The sequence below is a fragment of the Dermacentor andersoni genome, chromosome 2 (genome assembly GCF_023375885.2).
Source record: "Dermacentor andersoni chromosome 2, qqDerAnde1_hic_scaffold, whole genome shotgun sequence".
Classification (NCBI taxonomy): Eukaryota; Metazoa; Arthropoda; class Arachnida; order Ixodida; family Ixodidae; genus Dermacentor; species Dermacentor andersoni.
This window is the reverse complement of record NC_092815.1, coordinates 189,968,926-189,991,901: the sequence shown is the minus strand read 5'-3', so window position 1 is coordinate 189,991,901 and position 22,976 is coordinate 189,968,926. Positions and strand designations below refer to the sequence as shown.

Sequence of the window (22,976 nt, the reverse complement as noted above, 5' to 3'; positions counted from 1 at the left end):
GACACTGTTGAGGGACGACTTGTTGGCTGTTGGTGAGGAATTGGGATTAGAGGTACACAAGGAAATGATAAAATCGGAATTATTAAAGCTGATTTCTGAACAGAGTGAGGAAGACATTGGAATCGGGTTAGAACTTTGTAGAAAAAGAGAGAAATGGGACAGAGAGAGAGAGAACGCGAATTAGAAAGATGCAACTTGAGCTTCAAAGTAAACGTTTGGAGTTGTCTCAGCAAGTGAAGGGGCTCTGGAACGATCAAGCGAGGCAGAATCATACCGCAGGAACAGGCTGTTAAAGTAATTTGAGGTCGGGAATGACATAGGGTTGTTCCTAGAAAATTTTGAAAGTACTTGCGAGAAGATGAACTTCTCTCCAAGCACATGGCCACAGTGGTTGTTGTCGATGTTGCCGTGCGAGGCTGCTGAAGTAATCGGCAGACTCAGTGCGCAAGATCAATATGATTATGCGAAGGTTAAGGCTAGTCTTTTGAAAAAGTACCGCCTTTCAGCCAAAGCTTTTTGGCAAAGGTTTAGAAGCAAGAGCAAGAGCAAGAAGGATAGCGAGGGATATCTGGAGTTTGCATATAGCTTAAAAGCAAACCTAGTCGAGTGGTTGAAAAGCGCGGAAGCGTATCAGAGCAGAGACATGATTATTGAATGCATGTGTCTAGAGAAGTTTTACAGAAGCATCCCACAATCTGTGAAGCTGTGGGTGCATTACAGAGGAAACGTAAACACTGTGGAAAGGGCGGCCAAATTAGCCGAAGAGTACGCAACGCATGGAACGCTGAACGCCGAAGACGGAAATTGGGACAGTTGATATGGACCACAGAAACAATTTTCGGTCAAAAAGGAATCACAGATGAAACGACCGGAGCACGTAGACGCGGAGAAGAGGACGTCAGAAGTAAGCGAGGAGAAGTCAAATGCCGAAACAGTACAAAAAGAGCAAAAAAAGGGAATTTGAATCTCTTAGACCGATCCTCTGCTATAAGTGCCACAAACTCTGACATATCGCTGCAAACTGCGAGAAGCCTAGCGTAGTTTTCTCTTACGTAGATGAAAAGGACAAGAATATGGAACTTTTAAGCCCATATATTCTAGGCCTGCATATTAATGGAAAACCATGCCGGGTGCTATGAGACAGTGTCGCCACTATGGACATTGTCCATCCATCTTACGTGACGGTAGAAAACTTTGCTGGAGAAGTAGCATGGATCAAACAGGTTGTGGAAGAACACAGCGTGTGTTTGCCGATGGCGACAGTCAAACTCACTGCACCGTTTGGGGAGCTCGTGACCGAGGCTGCAGTTTCCAAATTCTTGTCACTGCAGTACCCTTACATTTTTTTGAATCGGTCGGATCAGTTACTGCGTGAAAAGGAGCTGAAACTTGGAGAGGGCATAGTACAGGCATTGACGCGAAGCCAAGCTCGTCAAATCATGTCGCTTTCGGCTGAAAATGCAAAAGCTGCTCCAGCAGAAGTAGCAAAACAGGTAGCTTCAGTAACCGAAACTGAGCTAAGCTTGAGGGATGAAAAAGCGGTTGAGGAAATCCTGCCAGCTGACCAACTCGATGAGAGCATATCGCAAGGCGTGCGTTCACGCCTGCAGCGGGAGCCAGCTGACACACTCGCAAGCGAGACAGGGTCGATACTATCACCGGCCTCAAAAAACTTTGATCAGCTCTTACGTGGGGGCAAAGAGTCACTTGCAGCTGAGCAAAAGAATGACTTCAGCCTAGCGAAATTGCATGACGCAGCTAAAGAAGGCATTGTTAGGTGCAACGTGATGGTACAAGAGAGAGGAGGCTTGTTATATCGGCACTGCAGAGACTGAAAGGGCAAAATTCTGGATCAGTCAGTTGTACCTACTAAGTACAGGAAGGACCTTCTGGGTCTCTGTCATGAAAATGGGTGGTCTGGCCACCTAGGCATAAACAAATCAAAGGAAAGATTGCTTATGAAATACTACTGGCCTGGCTGTTTCAAAGACGTAGAAAACTGCGAGATCATGAGATGCCTGCCAGCGCTCGAGTAAACCAGGAGAAACATGGAAAGCTCCACTAAAGGTAGTGCCCTTAATATCTGAACCTTTCAGACGACTCGTGATAGACACGGTAGGGCCTCTACCAAAGGCAAAGTCAGGTTACAGGTACTTGTTTACCATGCTACGTCTGGCTACAATGTTTCCGGAGGCAATCCCTCTGAAAGAACGCAGCTCCACCAAAGTAGTAGATGCACTTTGACAGTATTTGCACGAGTTGGGCTTCCAGCCAAAATTCAGGCCGATCAAGGGTCAGTATTCACTAGCTGACTGACTTCCACATTCTTACAAAAGTGCGGGGTAAAGTTGATACACAGTTCCGTCTATCACTGTTAGTCAAATAGTGTAGAGAGGTGTCATTTAGTACTTAAGCGAGTTTGCGGGCGCTCTGTTACGAATGCAAGGGGGACTGGGAGAATAGTCTTCTGGTTACTTTGTTTGCTTTGCGAACAGTTCCTCATGAGGCTACAGGGTTCTCGCCAGCAGAACTAGTGTATAGGAGGACACTCCGTTCCCCACTGAGAATGCTAAGAGAGATGTGGGAGGAAAGAGAGAGTCAAACAGTGGTAGAGTACATGCTAAATCTGCTGGGACGGCTAAGTGCAACACCAGAACTACTCAAAAAGAACATGGGAGTAGCACAAAAGAACGCCAAACTCTATTACGACAAGAATGCGAGGCTTCGAATTTTTAACACCGGAGACTAGGTAATGATCCTCAAACCTTGAAGAAAGAACAAGCTTGAAGTTCACTGGGACGGGCCCGTTAAAGTGTTGCACAAACTTTCAGATACTAACTATGCTCTGAAAATGCCGTCGCAGGAAGGAGGCGAGGATACCACTGCAATTTGACGAAGCCATACGTGGCGCGGAGTTGTTAACTTTACCATCAAAGAGCAGGATGACACTAGTACCAAGTTTAAGGAGTATAGGGCGACCTCCAACTCTGAAATCGACATAGAAGAAGTAGTAAAACATTCGGTAAGCTCGCACGCTCTAAGACCCGAGCAGCTAGATGAGCTAAGAGAGGTGTTAGGGGAATGTATCGACAGGTTCAGTGATCGGCCAGGTAGACCCGAACTAATAATGCATGAAATAGAGCTGACATCAATCGAACCTGTAAGATAAAAGCCTTACAGAGTGTCTCCACGACAGAAAGAAATTATGGAGGCAGAAATACAGCGCATGCTATAGTTGGGAGTTATTGTGCCTACTGAGAGTGACTACACGTCACCACTAATACTTCTGGAAACCCCCTAATAAGGACCCTTGCCCATGTGTTGACTACAGGAAGTTGAATGCCATCACTAGGGATCAGCTGTACCCGACACCTAACATTGAGGAACTAATCGAAACAGTCAGCACTGCTAAATACATTTCGACTATAGATCTTGTGCGGGGATACTGGCAAGCTTCCCTTTCAGAAAGTGCCAGCCACTATGCCACATTTATCTCACCTGTAGCCACCTTTTGCCCTCTCGTTCTCAGCTTCAGGCTGAAGAACGCGCAGTTTAGCTTCTCTACGTTAATGGGTATTGTCCTAAAGGACTTGCAGGAGTTCGCCTTGCCCTATCTTGATGATGTAGCCATTTTTTCGGACAGCTGGGAACAACACGTATCACACCTCAAACAGGTGTTCTCACGGTTGAGGGAAGCCGGCTTAACGATGAAAGCGGAAAAGTGTAGATTTGGTTGTTCGCAGGTTACTTATCTGGGCCATGTCAGCCAGGGCACGAGATAGCCGGCTGAGCTGAAAACAGCTACGATTGGAGATTTTTCACAGCCATGCACAAAGACAGACATTTGTTCATCTTTGGGAGTTGTCTGGTACTATCAACGGTACATTCCGAATTATTTGCAAATAGTAACTCCTTTAACGGATGCACTCCGGAAGGGAGCACCGAGTAACGTACACTGGGATAAGGACAAAGAGAACGCTTTCCAAAGTTTGAAGAAGCTATTGGTTTCTCATCCTGTGCTTCACACGCCAGACTATACAAAGGAATTCATAGTTCAGTGCGACGCAAGCGAGAGGGGAATGGGTGTGGTACTTAGGTCGGCGATGATAATGAGGAACATCCTATCCTCTATGCCAGCCGTAAACTAAATGTAAGAGAGGAAGCCTATAGTGCTTCAGAGAAGGAATGTGCCTGTTTAGTTTGGGCAGCCCAGTAGTTGTTACTTGTATGGAGCGAGACTCATCTTCGAGACAGACCACTCTCCTCTGACGTGGCTCAATCAAATGTCACAAGAAAATGGCCGCTTCTTCGATGGAGCCTAACTCTCCAAGAGTACAACTTCTCCATTAGATATAATAAGGGAAAGTTGCATAGCAATACGGATAGTTTGAACAGGCTAATTTGAATTCTGCGTTTAGGGATCCCAATGAATTTTTGTCGTTGCTATATTTATTTTTGTTAAGCCAAGGAGATCCCCTCTCATTTAGAAGGGCTCCATCCATGATTGCTAACTTTGTCAGCCCGAAATCCCTTCAAAAATTGACATAGCAAAATGCAGTATCTGTTGTTTCTGCACTTATGCTTCCTTTGAAGCTTGGCGGGCCTAAAGCGAGATCCAGGGTACTTAATCTCTGCGCAGAGCCGTGTTGTGGGGTTCGCTTTGCAGTTGCCTGTCATTGTTGGATTTTCTGGGGTGTGTCAGCATTTCGCAGCTGGTCGCTGCAAGCCAAGCAAGACTGCCCTTGCCACCATCCATTCTCTTCCTGTCCAGCGGTTATCACCATTGGCCAGTCGAGATTTTCTGGGCTATGTAGGAGCTGTTACGATCGGCCTGCAGGGGTAGTGTCCTTTGAACCTCTCCCAGACCACCGTGATGAATTGGTTCATGAAGCCAACAATGCACCTCTTGTGGACAGCCCAATGATGCCAGCAAGGCTAGCAATGTTTGGTGGAACCAGTATTGTTAGTTGGTTTGCGGTCGCCTTTACGGTCTAATTGAAGCAAGAGATTTGCTGGAAATGGGTGCTTTGTGGCACTTCCTCATAGGCCCCAGTAATCATCGCAGTCGTTTGACAGACGCGGCGGCTAACTGCGAAGTCAGCTCTGGAATCAAGAGGCACCAGCTTGAGTCAAGTGTGACAACCTATCTGCGAGGACCTCCTCCCTCAAAGGTAGATTGACTACGACCACTTTGGACACTCCGATTGGACAAAGGTTGGACAGCAGTTTTCCCTCGCCTAGGGATCTAGAGAAGGACGGAGGGTGTTTAAGCAGCTATTTTCGGCTGCTTGCGGTGTGTCGTTTTCAGTCATGCTAGACTGATAAAGGTAATGTTCTCCACCCTTGATGTAGATATTGTATATAAATCCCGTATTCCTCGTTCTCGATGAGAACAAGTTCTTCCCTTCAACAACGTCCTTAGCGTGGATGAGTTGGATGACGGCATGGGCCAGCTATCCCTTATTACATGCATGACTCCAACTCTTACAAAGTTAGTGACCACTGATTCGAATCCACGCAGAGACTTTGTACAGGATTTGTCCTGTGGCCAGGTGGATGCCTAAATGATGAACGGCATCCAGCATTCTTAGTGTGCTCGGTGCGGCAGAGTGATAGACCACAGCGCCATAATTCAAATGGGACAGTATGAGACTCTTGTGGAGGTTCATTAGACACTTCCTATCACTACCACATGTTGTGTGTGACAAAACATCAAGAATATTCACTGTTTTTAAGCAGTTAATCTTCATGTATTTGATGTAGGGTATGAAAAATAGTTTAGAGTCAAGTATGACACCCAAAAATTTGTGTTCTATGTTCAGAGGTATGCTTTGTCCATCAAATTCAATATCAACACCTGGGACCAGGCCTCTATCTGTAAAATGGATTCAGGAGCTTCTCTGGGGATTTAGCTTAAACCCATTTTCATTAGCACATTTTGACACCCTGTCACTCCCAAATTGCAAGATTACACAATTTGAAGCCTATTTGCATATTGTCAATGTATACTGAATAAAATATGGTGCATCAAATTGACAAGCATAAAGAATTCACTTTTACAATAAAATGAGTACAGCTTAGTATGCCACCCTGCGACACCCCCGTTTTCTGGAGAAACTGCCTGGAGAGAGCATTACGAATTCTGACATGTAATATGCGGTTTGACAAGTAGCTTTCTATAACATTAAGCATGTTTCAGCAAATACCCATCTCTGACAAATCTTGCAATATCCTGTAGCGCCACCTTGTGTCATACATCTTTTCCACATCAAGGAATATCGACAAGAAGTAATGCTTTTGAATGAAAGCGTTACGAATGTTTGACTCTATGCGCACGACATGGTCGGTTGTAGAATTACTTTCCCTGAAACCACACTGATAGGAATTAAGCAGTTTGTTAGAGTCGCCGAAATGTAACATATGACAATTTATCATTTTCTCGAATAGCTTGTAAAGACAACTTGTAAGCGCTATTCGATGGGAACTGTTAACTGAAGATGGATCTTTCCTTGTTTTACTACTGAAATTACAATAGCCTCTCTCCATATTGAGGGCAGGTATCCAGAAGCCCAAATGGTGTTAAAAAGTGCAAGTAGTGTTATTTGTGCGTCTTTGTGCAAGTTCTTGATCATGTCAGCTCCAGGTGCAGAGCTCTGACATGTGTTTAATGAGGCTCTCAGTTCGGCAACGCTGAAAGGATGATTATAAAGTTCATTCGGCCTGCATTTCCAATCCAGTGTCTTACGTGCCGCTATTTCTTTATATTTAAAGAACATCTTAGCATAATGAATTGAGCTAGAGACGCACTCAAAGTACAAAGAACCAGCTTGTTCTTTTAAGGTATCAGACTTAGCTTCTCTGGTATTCAGGTAAATGCAGGTGGTTTGGCGTTTTGCCATCCTCAACCAGACAAGCAAAGATATTATTGCAGTAACCTAGTGTATTTTACATTGCTGCTGGTGTAACTTTTCGGCAGCAGCGCAATTGTGTTGCTGCTGAAAATTTAGACCTGCAGCAAAGTAAAATACACTTGCTTACTGTAATATCAGCCGTGTTTGTCTGGAGCTCTGCCCCACCAGGTGGCTGCACAGTGCAGGCCACTTATGTTTACACCTCCACCCCTTAAAACGCCTAGTCCAGCTGTGTTTACCTGAATACCGGAGCCGATAAAATCGCTGGGTTTGCTGCCTGTTGAGCCTTCTATGCCTATCCTAAACTTTTGCCTCCTGCATGTAGAAATTTATGCTTGAGAGAAATCTCTCGCAGCTCATTCTCCTTGCATGTTGTCTTGTTTGCCTTCATTGCAGTTTGATGTGTTTAAATTCAAGAAGGTTTTCTGCAGTTATCAATTGACGCAGTATGCCCCATGCCTTGTTTTGCTTTTTTTCTGCCTGTCTCTGCTCTTCATTCAACCAACGAACACATAGTTTATATGAATGACCATTTTTTTAGGCATTCTTCTGCTGTGTCGATAATAAAAGCTGTAAGATACCGTACACCACCATCTACACTAAAATCATAGGTAAGATCTTGTGTTAAATGGGTTGATTCATTAAACTGCTTCCATTTGATTCATTAAACTGCTTCCATTCAGCCGTTGCTAGTTTCTATTGAGGTATTTGTGGTGAACAGTCTTGTTGCTCAACTAGGTGAAGTACTATAGGAAAGTGGTCACTCCCTAGTGGATTTTTCATTACCTCCCATTCCAGGTCATGAATTAATGAGGCAGAGCCAATGGCCAGATCAATAGATGAGTACGAGTTACGATGAAGTTAACCCTTTACTGCACCTTGTTGCATTTACGCAACATTCTGATGAACGGCGTTAAAAACCGAAGCAACGTCAGTTTGGAGCTGCCTGTACACGTTGTTGCATATCCGCAACATTGGTCTGTAAAACGCGCCACCTTGTGCTGCAATCTGTGCTAATCCTTCGCATCTTCTACCAAAACAAACATGGCGGAGGCTGCGCGCGCCCGCGAGCAGTGATATAGGTAAGTTTTACAAATTGTAAATGTATTTCTCCATAGGACAAAGCGCAATAAAATTCTTACGCTATGCTCCACATCCTTCTGACTCTGTAGGTTCAAAAAAACATTGTCATTTCGGAATAGTTTGTTCCTGGCGACACAACGTTGCTATGTTGCACAAATGCAACAACGTGTACATGGTTTATTTTCTTCGGAAAAGTGCAATGGCTACGAAACGCTGGTATAGCCCAGCAATTCCTCCTGATGGTGAAGGCAGTGACTATTCAATTAGTCACGACAGCCACGAGTGTAAGACCGTTTCGATTCAATATGTGGAGAAGATGTTCTCTGGTCGAATTTCCTTTCTTCTTTTCAAAAGTACGCTGTGCCTCCGCATTTGCCGTGTCACGTCGTCACGGGCACAGCTTTACGTCTGCGCTTCGATGTTCTACATTTTGACAATAACCCGAAAACACTGCATTGTTTCCTGGCTGCACGGGAATCTGCCTGACGTACTGCACGAAGTGTGGGAACCACCTGTGCTGCACAAGCATGCCCAAGTTCTTCTCTTTGTTCCACACTAAATCATAGGTGCACCAATGATTGTCTCGTGCAAATAAGCATCTGAGTATGAATCGCACTAAATCTATCTTTTACTTTCAACTTCTTCTTTATTTGCACATTGTTGCAAATATGCAACATACCCTTTTTCTGCAAATTGAAACCACAGACATTTGCTAAAGGAAGTTTCGATGGGAGTACAGGTACTGTTATGCTTCCCTACAACTCCATGAATAATATTTTGAGGAAGCGAAAAATTGTGCAGTAAAGGGTTAAAATATGTACATTCTTTTTATTAAAAAGGCACGCACCAGAGCTTAAACGGAAAATTTCAATGACTCGCCCTCTAGTGCCACACCGGGCATCTGCCCAGAGTCTGTTGTCGACATCGAAATCACGTATAATTCTGCAGGGTTCAGGAAGCTGATCCACTATGCAATTGAAATCATTTAATTGTTGATTACGTGGCAAGTATAACGAGCAGATTGTAACTAACTTGTTGAATAAGATCACTTCTGCTGCAGCTACCTCAAGAGGCGTGTTAAGTAGAAAAAGTGACATGCTACACACTTATCAACTCTGATGGCTACACCACCAGATGAGGCGTTAGCATCGTCACAATCTTTTAGAAAAATAGTGTCTTCTTCAAGTGCGCCTTTTGAACACACAGCACCTTAGGATTATATTGTTACGAAGAGTTGCAAAGAAATGGTTTTATTTACAGGCGATGGATGATGATCGTAGCGTGATCGTAGCGCAGCCCGGCCTCTTAAACTCTTCATTCTCTTCGTCTTCTCTTCTCTCTTCTTGTCCGCGCCTTTCGTATCCGTTACATTTCCCCGCAAGCAGACGAAGCCCGTGGGGCGAGTCAGGTTGGACAAGCAGGGTAGAAAGGCTTCAGGCAAGCAATATGAGTCAGCTGAGTTCTGCTTGATCGCCGACCATTGCACAGGAGGCGAGCTATGACGTAAGTGAGTTCGCTCAGGCGGTCCACGACTACAAATGGGCCTGAATATTGTGACAAGAACTTTTGGCACAATCCACGCTTATGTTGCGGTGTCCAAAGGAGAACCAAGTCACCTTTTTCCAACGATACTTGTACGCGACGGTTGTCATATCGCTCTTTCGAACGACTTTGCGAGGCCAGAGTACAAAGACGAGCTATTCGACGGGCTTCTTCGGCGAGACACAAAGTCTTCAATACAGAATTGTCACTGTGCAGTACGAAGGGTAAGAAAGTGTCCAGAGGGCTTCGCGGTAACCTTGCATACAGGAGATGAAATGGGCTATAGTTCGTGGTTTCGTGTTTCGCCGTGTTGTATGCGTAAGTGATGAATGCAAGCACGTCGTCCCAGTTCTTATGATTGGAGGAGACGTACATGGCAAGCATGTTGGTCAGCGTTCTGTTCGTCCTTTCGAGGCCATTGGTCTGAGGATGATATGGCGTCGAATGACGGAACTGTGAAGTGCACAAACGAAGTAACTCTTCAATGGCATCAGCAGTGAACTGGCGACCATGGTCGCTGATGATGACACGTGGTGGGCCATGACGAAGGACCACGGAACGCAGCAGGAAGACTGCCACGCAAGCAGCTGTAGAAGACTGTATGGCTGCAGTTTCTGCATCTCGTGTAATATGGTCTACGCAGACAATTATCCAACGGTTCTTGTTGTTAGATAACGGGAATGGACCCAAAAGGTCAATGCCTATTTGCTCGAACGGCGTACTGGGCGGTGTTCAATGGCCGAAGGGGACCCGGGGCTGCGGTGGTCGGTCGCTTGTGACGTTGGCACATTTCACAACTAGCGACATAGCGCTTGCTTGTTTCGTACATCTTGGGCCAGTAAAAGCCGAAATGGCTGGATGTCACATCGTCATGCATGGCGCGTAGAATGTCGGAGCGGAGACTCTCGGGGACAACAAGCAGAAAACGCGCTCCATGCCCGGATTAATTAGTTTTGTAGAGCAATTTATCACGGACAGTAAAGCGACCGCTACCTTTAGAAGTACGGGCGGCGACAAAAAGCGGATCGAGGGTAACATCATTCCGTTGTTCTCGCTGAAAGTCTGCCGCGTCAGGGAACGTAGAAGTAACAGCAGTGAGACAGTCGTCAAAATTCTCAGCATCGCAGGCAGTAGTCGCAAGAGGCATCTGAGAGAGGCAGTCTGCGTCAGCGTGACGACGGCCACTCTTGTAGGATACCACAAAGTCGTATTCCTGGAGGCGCAGCGCCCAACGTGCGAGGCGACCAGAGGGATCACGCAAACCAACCAGCAAGAATGGTGGTCAGTGATAACCTTGAATGGTCTACCGTAAAGATAACACCGAAACTTTTGTATGGCCAAAACGGCTGCCAGGCATTCCTGTTCCGTAACCATATAATTGCGTTCAGATTTGCTCAGGCAACGGCTGGCATATGCGACAACATGTTCTGCGCCACTGTGACGTACAAGCACTGCTCCTATCCCGATTCCACTAGCATCAGTGTGAACTTCAGTCGGGCAAGATGGATCGAAGTGACGCAAGAGGGGTGCTCACGTTAGTATGAACTTCAGTTGAGATAATGATGCGTCACACTCTGGTGTCCAATTGAAGGATGCATTTTGTCGCAAAATACTTGTCAACAAGTAAACGATGTCGGCAAACCGGGGAACAAAACGACGAAAATACGAACATAGGCCAATGAATGAGCAGAGTTCTTGTGCTGACTACGGTGGCTTGAAGGAGCTCACCGCTTCAATCTTACGAGGATCGGGTCTGACGCCATCCTTGTCGACTAAGTGTCCCAGGACCAGTGTTTGACGTTCGCCGAACCGACACTTTTTTGATTTTAGAACCAGTCCAGCTTTCTCAATGCAGTCGAGAACGAGGCTGAGGTGTTCGTTATGTTCTTCAAACGTGCGGCCAAACATTACAACATCATCAAGGTAACACATGCATATCTCCCACTTTAGACCACGTAGTACTGTGTCCATGAATCTTTCAAAGGTGGCAGGAGCATTGCAAAGGCCAAAAGGCATAACATTAAATTCAAATAGGCCATCTGGAGTCACGAAAGCGGTCTTTTCCTTGTCGGCAGGGTCCATAGGTATTTGCCAATATACCCCGATCGCAAATCAAGTGTTGAGAAGTAAGAAGCAGCGTGTAAGCAATCAATGACGTCATAGATTCGCGGTAGTGGATATACATCCTTCTTCGTCACTGCCTTTAGATGTCTGTAGTCCACGCAGAATCTCCAGGAGCCATCTTTTTTTTTTTGGACCAGGATTACTGGGGCTGCCCATGGACTAGACGACTCTTGAAAGATACCTTTGTTCATCATCTCCTTGACTTGCTCTGCAATAACTTTGCGCTCGGACGATGACACTCGGCAGGGCTTCCGGCGGATGGGGTGTGCTGAGCCGATATCTATTCTGTGACGAGCGCAGGATGACGGTAAATGAAGGGGTGCATCTCCATGTGTGAAGTCGAATGCAGCCTCATGCCTGGCAAGGACCTGTACCAGTGCTTGCCGTTTCGATGTACCGAGAGCCTTGCTGATCATGCCGAGCAGTATCTCTTCAAAATGGCCATTATCGCAAGGAAAGCAAGCTGTAGAGACGTCCGTAGTTAGTGCCGCTATTGAGCTACATGCGGCTTTATCGAAGAGAGCGATTTTCATACTGCGAGGAAGGACAACCAGCGTCGCGGAACAGTTCAGCGCCCACAATGTGGCGACAGAGCAGGGCAGAGCACGACAGAGCAGGGCACAAGTATATCTTTTTTAGCACAGTTTATGCGGTGAGGCCTAACTACAAGGTCAACACAATCAGCATCAACAGTAGTTGCAGAAACACCAACGGGCGTCAGGCACCACGATGGTGCCTCGCCGGACGGTCATTGCAAGAAATACCTCTGCCTATTGTGATGTTCAAAAACAAAGTGAATATCTCTATTGACGGAATACCGACCATGGCGTTAGTTGATACTGGGGTGACTGGTTCATCAAGAACAATGAGTGTGTCTGTGTCCCAGTCTTCACCACCCGAGCTTTCTTCAGAATGTGCCGATATAAATAACTTGTTCAATGATATTTCGCCACAACCACAGTCCACGGAAGCACCTCACTGTTCAAGAAAATCTATACCAAGAATAACATTGTGCGAACAACGAGAAAGAACAAGGAATTCCGACACAAACACTTTCCCAGCCAACAAAACACTCACAGCACAAACACCAAGGGGATGAAGCCACTCGCCGCCTACTCCACGAAAGGTAATACCGTCGTTCCAAGAAAACATAACTTTGTGGCCTAGACGGTTTTTAAAAGCGAGGCTCATCACAGACACAGTCGCCCCAGTATCAACTAACGCCATGGTCGGTATTCCGTCAATAGAGATATTCACTTTGTTTTTGAACATCACAACAGGCAGAGGTATTTCTTGCAAAGACTGTCCGGCGACCACACCTCCATTGGCCGCGGATGCTAGTTTCCCGGCGGCGGTGAGAAAGAATGGTGCCGAGGGGACGGAGAGCGGCAGGGACGGTTATTTGGTGGCGTCAAGCTCCGCTCAGATGCTGGCGAATCGCTGCGTCTGGTCTCGTGTGAGAAGTGGTCCATTGGAAGCAAATCAGTCATCCGCAAGTCATATGAAGCACAGGTTCTGGGTGGCGAGAACATCGGTGGTGTCCTACGTGATTGACGGCCTTGGCAACAATACCGAGCTATATGGCCTGTGAAACCACAGTTGTAGCACACGGGAGGGTCACGGTTCACAGCGTCTTCCTCAAAATGAATGGTAGGTGGCTGCGGGCGGCGAGAAAGTTCGTTGTCATGTGGATAACGTGTCCCTGCTGCTTGCTTGTGGTAGTAGGGTCGGTGCTGTTCTTGTCGCGGCCTGACAGAAGTCAGAGGGCCTCGGGGGTAAAAACTCGGCTGCTCTCGTTGTGGCCGAGCGTCATAAGTAGGGCCTCTGTCGTAGAGACGTGGCAGCTGTCGGGGCGCAAGTTCATAATCCTCAGTGCCCCTTGCCGCAGGATACGGGGAGAAGTATGCCACGTTTGGTTCGAAATCTGGTGGTAGGCGGAAGCTATGAGTGCCTGGATGTGTCACTTGCGCATGCAGGCTGAGCTCTTCCCGAACTATTTGTCGGATTGTTGATGCAAGATCAAGAGGATGGTTGCTGTCCACGCTTGCAACTGTCGTCACATTGGCTAGCCTGCCAAACTTCAACGTGATGCGCCTCGTCTTTAGTTGCTCAAAAGTGCGACAGTGCCGAATGATGTCAGCAACGGAAGCCAGGTTGTCTTTTGCGATGAGGAAATTGTATACATACTCGGCGATTCCTTTTAGGATGTGCCCACCATCCTACACAGTTTTATTACTGCCTCAATGTAGGTCGTGCAGGTTTCGCCTGGCACTTGTGCACGTTGCAGTAGCGTCTGCTCTGCCCTTTTCTTTTTCGTCGCGGAGTCACCGAATCGCTCTTTGATTTCCGAAACAAATCTTCCCCATGTTGTGAACGTTTCCTCGTGATTGTCGAACCACAAGAACGCAGTATCCGTTAGAAAGAACACAATGTTTGAAAGCTGAGAAGCGCTGTTCCACTTGTTGGCGGCACTCACCCGGTGATAATGGATGAGCCATTCCTCGACGTCTTCGTCCGATCTTCCGTCGAAGGGACGCGCATCTCTCAGTTGCAGAACAGAACTTGTCGGTGCAGCAGTTGGAATGGGCCATTGTTCGTCTACGTCGTGGGACATATTCAACTCTGGGGGATTCGGTGGGAGTCCAGAAAGGCGACGGCTCTGTCGAAGAACTTGTGGTTCAGCCTCCGTCTTCGGGTGTTGATTACCCCGCACCTTCCACCACAACTGTTACGAAGAGCTGCGAAGAAATGGTTTTATTTACAGGCGATGGATGATGATCGTAGCATGATCGTAGCGCAGCCCTGCCTCTCAAGCTCCTCGTTCTCTTTGTCTTCTCTTCTCTCTTCTTGTCCGCACCTTTCCTATCCGTTACAATAGTTATGGAGGAGTTCTCTGATATTGTCTGGTTACGGAAAAGTCCTAACATTCCATTGTAGTATTTATGTTTGCATAATAAGAGAAGTGTTAATGCTGTGCATCAAAGAAATGAAAATTAGCTCACAGAGCCTTTTCAATGCACCATGACACAATGCTTGTCTTTTTTGGAGCAGTTGATAGAATTGCGCAGCTCCTGAGGCGCTGGCTGCACCGTCTGACTGGCTGTTATGTCCATCGCTTCTTGTGAGACGCTGGACATGCGCTCTTGTGAGTGGTGTGTCTGACAAGAAGGCCTCGTCTCGGAGGATGAGGTACTTGAGGCCACCAGCCCGGAGACCAAAGGCACCTTTTTCTGGGACGGTGGAGCAGCACTGGCTGCAGCCACCGAGGGGGTGGGTGGCACCACCGCTGGCTCCCTGTGTGCGGGCCAGACTGCTGCCGAGGGCCGTTGTTAAAATTAAATTATGGGGTTTAACATGCCAAAACCACAATCCGATTATGAGGCACACCGTAGTGAACTCCAGATATTTGGACCACCTGGTTTTCTTTAACATGCACCTAAATCTAAGTACCTCACAGGTGTTTTTGCATTTTGCCACCATGGAAATGCGGCTGCCGTGGCTGGGATTCAATCCCACGAATGGCCAGGGGCTGTTGTGACGCTGCCCCCTAACGCGCCACTTCGGCAAAGCTTTTCTTTGGCAGGTTTGATACCCGCTTGCGTGCCTCCCTGAATGATATGTTTTCCTTCACTTTGACTGTTGCAATTTTTTTTTTCCGTGACGGACAGGACCGCGAGTATGCGGCATGCACCTCATCACAGTTCAGACAGCGGAAAGAGTTTTCACAGTTTTGAGAGGAGTGTTCGTAAACACGGCATTTGTACAAGTTTGGCGGCTGTGGCAGTTCTGTGAACTGTGGCCGAATCTCGGCATCACAGAGGGTTCGGTAGGTACGGTCTGACTCGGATGTTGACATACCTGACCTCGACTGTCTCAGGCAGCACACTTGAGCCGAAGATGACAATGAGGTGCTTTGTCTGGATTTCTTTCCAGTCATGCGTCATCTTAATTCGTTTCACGTGGATCACAATTTGCTTTTTCCAGCCTTCCCAAATTCCACCTCGGTCAGCTCCATCAGATTGCCAGTGGAAATAAAGCCGCGGATGGTGTTCATACGGTAAAATTCTGAGCAAGTGCCCCTAACCACTGCAAGCGCCCCCTCACTTTTTTCACCTTGTTCACCACTCCATGCACTTTCACTAGACCTGCTTGGCTACAGTGTTTGTCAACTTTTTATGAAATTGCAAATTAAATTACATAAAATGGCACAATACAGTAAGAAGGACATTTATTTTGCAGTTTTTTTCTTGCAGCACAAATAGCACAAGGATGTAGGAGAGAAAACAGACACACACAGGCACTAACTACCAACAACAATTTATTTCCGGGACGGACGCCACTTTTATACCCTCACTTTTTTCTCTCGCTTCTTTTTTAAAAGTGTCTACTGACAAGGTAACAGAGCAAATGATAGTAGAACTCACTTGCAGACTAGGCAGAAACTATTATGTTTAAAGCATGCGCAGGAATTACAACTCTTTCTTTGATAGTGATATGGGTGATTGGCTAACAACAGCATTGTCCAACTCTTCAATGCGAACACTTTCAATGATGGATGAGTTAATTTGTATTTGCTTCTCCCTATAGCAACTGTATCTGCAAATCGTGGAACGCATTCGCACTTATGATAATGAATTGCAAAGAAGCCGTCCGGCGAATGCTTGTCATCTTTATTAGAGTGCTCCTTAAGCCCACCATTGATGCATCTGCTGGTTTGTCCCATATAACTCATTTCCACAGGGCAATAGAATTCGGTAAGTAACACAAGTCCTACAGTTAACGTACGCTCCAAGGTTGAGGTTAAGTTCATGTAGCTCCAAACAAGCTTATCAGGTTGTGTGCAATAACAAGACCATACAGAAAAACAAAGGATGCGCGCAAAAAGCAGCACAGAAAAGGGTACATTAACTGTAGGACTTGTGTTATTTACCGTATTCCACTGCCCTGCGGAAAGAGTTATATGTCAGACAAAACGGCAGATGCATTAATGATAGGCTTAGAGAGCACTCCAATAAAGTTAAAAAGCCTTCACCAGATGGCTTCCTTGTCATAACTGCAGATGCCTTCCACAATTTGAAGATACAGTTATCGGAAAAAGTAAATGCTAATTACCTCATCTCGCCATTCAAAGTGCTAGCATTGAAGAGTTCGGCAATGTTTGTCTTAGCCAATCGTCCACGTCACTATCAACGAAGGAGTTGGAATTCCTGCACATGCGTTAAACATTATAGATTTTGCCTAGTCTGCAAGTGAGTTGTACTATCCTTTGTTCTGTTACCTTGTCAGTAGACACGTGTGCTTGTTAAAAAGAAGTGAGGGTATAAAAGTGCCATCCGTTCCAGAAAGAAATTGTTGTTGGAAGTTAGTGCCTGTGTGTGTCTGTTTTATCTTCTACGTCCTTGTGCTATTTGCCCTATAGGAAAAAACTGGAAAACGTTACACCAACAAGCCCACATATCTACACTTACGGAAATTTATTGTTTATCCGCACTTCTGCCGAGGCCCGATAGTTCATCATAGCCAAGGTATCTGCATAGCCACAGCCTTCATCGTCACCATTTTGGTCAAACCTGCGAAGTATCAAACTTGCGAAGCGAACAAGCAAGCCAGGCAAGCCTGCAATTGCTGGCAGACGGTATAGGCTTAGCTCGCTGGCTGCCGGATCCAGGGCAAACAGCCCTTGAATTTTGCTCCGCGACTGAGCAAGGCCCCCTGCCGCAAACTTTCTTGGATTACCTTTTACCGGGGGGAGGGGGGGGGGGGAGGGAAGGCTTGCTCAGAATTGTACGGTAGTTCAGTGTGGCCTCACAGTAACTGGAATGTTCCAAAAAGAGACAAAGTTCTGTAGATTTTCATATTGCTTCCTGATATGAAGTTCCAAAAGAAGGCCACCACTAACTAGGAAGGAAGGAAGGAAGGAAGGAAGGAAAAGGTGGAGAAGGAAAGGCAAGGAGGTTAACCAGTTTAGCTCAACCAGTTTGCTACCCTACACATGGGAGCAGGATGGGGGAGATGAAAGATGGGGAGGAGAGAGAGAGACCGCACACAGCACACACATTGTCGGTTATAGTCCGTCACTCTTGCGTGGTACGTGACATCACTGTCATAGCTGTTTGTCCACGCCCGTCTCTTATAAAAACCAAAGTAGTCCCTTCGTTGCCTTCAACTGCGACTAACTAGCTTTGTAGCACTGTAACCTGGGCCTATTGAATCACCTAAACATTTTGCAAGAAAGAAAGGCGAGATGACTCATGCTCTTTTCTGGTTTTGCATCACAAAGCTTTCTCATTGGTGGCCAGAAAATTGAAACTTTGGTGCGCCCTCATTTCTTAGGGTGATCAGGGAGTTTCATAAAATAACTATCTATAAGGAATCTTCAGTTTTTGGCAGCAATGCCAGCCACCCACCAATGGAGCCAAACAAGGGGATGCCGCAAAATGTGCAAAACAGGTCCTGCAAATGCCAGCTGTGCGTTACTCCTATAATCAAATATGCTATACCCAAGGTTGGCTATCACACAAGGTTAACCCTCGCTGCCTGGGAAATTAGAAGTAAGAGGAAGAGAGAAGAATATAGGAGAGATTGGAAGTGAGAGAGAAATGTGAAGATTGGATTTGAGGATAAGAAAACGCAAATACCGATTTCCCCTGGGTGGGTCAGTGCGGGGGTGCCATCTAAGTGAAGCGGAGGTCAAATGGGTGTGTTGCTTCCGCCGAGGAGCCTTAATGGCCCAAGCACTCCCAAGGATCCCTTTTTCCCCGAACACGACTAAGCCATGCACGGTTAGGCATGAGAAGGTCCAACTCTCGTGTGCTCGGGTACGTGGTGTTGCAACAAACCAAACGCCTGTTGACCCAGGTGCCCTTGTGGGGCCTGGAGGAGAGGACACAGCAAGAACCTGTTCTACTAAAGTATCACAGGCAGAGAAGGGGACAAGGCATTCGTAAAAGAGAGAGAGAAGAAACGTGATGGCAAAGACGTTGATAGTGAGTCCGATTAATGCCAGTGGCATTTTGACAAGCAGCATACTTGTCAGGAGGTGACTCACCCAGTTTCTGGAGTGCTGTGCCCTTTGCAGGAGCCGCTGGTGGAGCTCGGCGCCGATACCATTCTCAAAGTCGGTGGCGATGCCCTCGGTGAGCACATACTCCTCGTCTGACGCAACAGCACGAACTGCGGAAAAGAGAAACAAAATGCTGAAAGATAAGAGACTTATTCTACTACAGAGATGAAAAAAAGATACTGTTATATGTGGCTTCCCAGTGCCTTCTAACACCATTTCAATCAATATGCTGTTTGTGAAGGTGAAAGTTAAAACAAAAGAGGGCAGCCAGTTATTGTGCCGTGCTTTGTCCCAGAAGTACCGCTGAAAAAAAAGCGCTCCTCTGCTGGTACTTGCTACATTATGTATGTATGTATCTATATATATATATATACATACATATATATATATATATATATATATTACATGCAGACACACACACACACACACACACACGATCTAGGTTTCAGTGCATGCAATCCAACATTCTGGACCAACCATTCTATTAAAAACTACACGGTACAACTTCACCCGTCCGAGAGATCCATTTGCTCTTAACTGCGATCCCTGTTGAGATATACTAGTCTCTTTTTGGTATGCCTGAGAGCTTTCCTCATAAATAAAAGCCTGACAAGCTTTCTTTTTCTGTTCCTGCAATTTGCATTACATCTTATTTGGGTTGCTACTCCATTTCATTTACACCACAATTGGCTTTAGCCCTATGTGGACATTTCCAGGAACCTGGTTGGGATTGCTTAGTTTGCACTCAGATTATGTTTGCTCACCTTTGCATTTAATAAAGTTAAATATGGCAAGTGGGATACACATTTTCTTTTATTTCTTTTTTTTTTGCTTTCTTGTTTTGCTTTTCCATTTGGTGCTATCCAGTTAATGTACCAGTCAATGATCAATAATAAAGGCTGCATTGCATGAGCGGGGGAAAAATGGTGCGGGGAAAAATGAATTTTGCAGTTTTAAGAGTCAAAACCACGATGTGATTATGAGTGGGAGATGCGGATTAATTTTGACCACCTATGGTTTTTTAACGTGCACGTAAACCTGAGTACACAGGCGTTCTAGCATTCAGCCCCCATCTAAATGCAACCACCGCAGCCAGGATCGAACGCACAACCTCAAACTCAGCAGCACAACAACATAGCCACTGGGCTACTGCGGACATCAGTGTCAAATGAAAAGAGTGAAGGTCGAAAATGCATGGTTGTGAAACACCAAATGTGTTCCTTGTTATAGATATATGTCCCTGGTCTATGTGAACGACGAAGCTTCAGGGATAGGCCAACACAAATAGCTCGGCAGCTTGCTGCTTCAAAGGGTATGCTTGTTAATGGCTCATCTACGAATAGTGAACTCTGCCAACTTCCTTGAAATGTCTCAAAGACACCGGGCAATCTGTGTACTACAATACGCTGTGATATGAGCGATTGTTTAGGTGTCATCTAGCATGCAAGAAACTAAGCTTATTAGCTTCTCCCTATTGACCAACCAGAAGAAGTGAAAAACACTCGTCTTCTGATATATCAGCACTCTCCAAAGGATGATCAAACAAATGCAGCAGCCATCTATCAGTTTCCAGGTGAATCGCTATAGGGTGTAAACAAGCATTGGAGCACTGGATATCAACCTCATGGCACCTGTCACCGTTGCTGTGGCAGCCCCCAGCCCCCTCCGGTCTTACTTCCTGTATTTGGCCATACAGAAGTCCAACAACTAACCCAATGATATGTTTTATAGGGTGTCTCAGCTAATGTAAGCCAACGTCAATGTAAGTCTCTTCAACGAAATAAAATAGTTTATGAAAACACAGTGCAAGATAAGATTTTAAGACCTATGGTGCTCGGTTGTCAGATTTCTGATGATTAAATTTCGCAGGTCTTATAATTCTTTGAATTAGTAAAGGCAAGGCGCAGAAGACCAGGACTCAAGAACACAAACGACAGGACCGGTGCTTTTCAGCGCCGGTCCTGTCGTTTGTGTTCTTCTTGTGTCCTGGTCTTCTGCGCCTTGCCTTTACTAATTCAAGCATGAACCAACTAGCCCAAGCAAGAGTTTTACTCATAATTGTACCTTCCACCTCATTTTAAAAATCTTTTTTCGTTCGTTGAACAGCTTGGCTAACATTAGCTGGGACACACAGTCTCCATTGCTGAAATCCCTGACCACACCACATTTATCAATGCACTTAAAGCCAGAGTTGTATGAATTCCTCTGTTTGTGCTACTATGCCGAAGTTATTTCGATATTAATTTCTTCTTTACTTTCTAGCTAGTGCATGGTTTTGTGTTTTCATGGACCACAACTGTGGCTGGCATTCATTCTAAACATTTCGCCATGCCAAGTGCTCGTTCTTCCCTAAACAGATATCTTCCACTCATCTTTGCCACAATACAGAGGACATATTCTGCGACGATCGCTTTCGGCAATAGTATCGCCTTAGCCACACCTTTGCCATCGGGCGCGTGCTGACTGGCTGTTTTAGCAGGACCGGAAAATGAAAAGCACCATCTAGTAGTTTCGGTCTACAATAAGAGAAATGGTAGTTTATAGTATTTTATGATGGTTTGCAGGTGGTTTTGCACAGTGACGTTTGTTGACTGTTCATCGGTTTGTGCATTGTGTTGCCCTGTATAAGCGACAATTTTCTGTGACAGTGTCTTGGAGCAGCTGACAGCGGCACGATGAACAATGCGTTGCTCGCGTTCCTCACACACCGGCGGGAACGACATGCCCGCCTCAACCGTGCGGGAGAAGCTTTTCCACAGCACTTCCGGTGTCGATTTATATCATCAAAGAAGTCGGGAGTTTCGACCAAAAGGCGAAGCATCGATTGCGATAACAAATTAGTGTACGAAGTAAGGATGGTAGTTTTATCGGCCGTATAAACTTGTAAATATTCGCTCACTAAATAAATTAACAAGCACGGTGTCACGGGCGCACAGGTAAACAAGAACACATCACGATCGATGACTGCGGAAACTCGTAAAAACGCTGGAGTGAGGAATCGCAGCAGCAGCAACGAGCGACTGACCTTCGTGAATCTCTCACTTCAACGCGAATGAAACGTCAAAATCACAGCGGATACGAAGCTACCGGCACTACGCGCACTCTGCAAGCATCGAGGCCAGCGCGGGCGCGCACTTTGGCCACGTCGCAGATCGCTTTCGAGATACGCCGCCTGCTTGGCCGCGCCGTAGCAGCAGCCGCCGAAGAACGCCTCACAGCCGTGCCTCGCTCGTGACAAAAGAGGGCGCGCTTCCGCCCCATCTTCCTCGCTCGCGCACGCAACGTCCGCACGCCCAAGTTTCATCCTTTTCATCCTAAATTTCATCCTACACGCCAGCGTTCGTTTCTCCCCTGGCGAAACGTCTCATGTTTGCGACGGCGCCTCTTCGGATGACTGGAAATTATTGCGTTGTTAACTGTCACGACAGCAATGTAAAAACGCAAGAGTTGATGCCACCAGTGAAATTCTGCCGATTCGCAAGAAAATGGTACGAATAAAGCAGACGACAGACTTTGCGCATGTCCTGTCTTCTTACTTGTGACCGTCTACAAAGCGCAACCAATCTTTCCAAAGACATGGATTACTGCGGTGCGCTGAACGAAGTAAACAACTGGCAAACGAAGCGATTCCATTCATTTATCACTCGTGAGTGAACGACGGTTTTTACATGTAATCCACATGAATATCGTGATTACTGGGTATATAATCCTCTTATTCAGCTGTTCGACCAGCGCGTGTTCTGTCTTTCTCGTGTTTCGTTTGTGTGTGCGCTGCCCAAGAATGGAAACCACATCTGTTGCACGCGCTAACAGTGGCCGAAGTTCACGCGTGCCGAGAAATAGAATAGGCGCACGATGCATTGAACATGACCGGAGTTCATTCCTGCGTCATCACTGCACCGATCGATCGAGTTACTGGACACGCCCGCGTCTTCGTGGCGGCGCCGCCACTGCTGAAGCTGAAATGATTACTAATACTTTCAACTTCCGTCTCTTGAGCACTTAAAAAATGGCCAAGCTATTTACATTGCTGCATCTATTCTATATTGTAGGGGGCGTACTAGTTAAATTTGTGTGCGCATGTCGTACTTGTGCTATACGGCGATATATTTTGTTTATTTCCGCACAGTGTCGATGGAACTCCGTTGTCGACATCAGAGACAACACGGACTTGTAGTAAACATTTTGTGGGAAACTGCAAAACTGACTTTAGCCAACACGCATCGTATGTGCCGACGATTTTTCCGGCGGTA

The 22,976-nt window shown here is 46.2% G+C and overlaps 1 protein-coding gene and 1 pseudogene across 1 annotated transcript in view; one reads left to right on the top strand and one right to left on the bottom strand.

Moving 5' to 3' along the window:
* The window catches only part of CROT (Carnitine O-octanoyltransferase), a 220,813-nt gene that overhangs the window by 72,743 nt on the left and 125,094 nt on the right, over positions 1–22,976 (bottom strand). The window contains exon 4 of the mRNA XM_055075955.2: positions 18,709–18,833. Within this exon, the coding sequence (XP_054931930.1) occupies positions 18,709–18,833 (125 nt within the window). The remainder of the gene's footprint in view (positions 1–18,708; positions 18,834–22,976) is intronic.
* On the top strand, positions 1,155–2,036 carry LOC140216160 (uncharacterized; annotated as a pseudogene).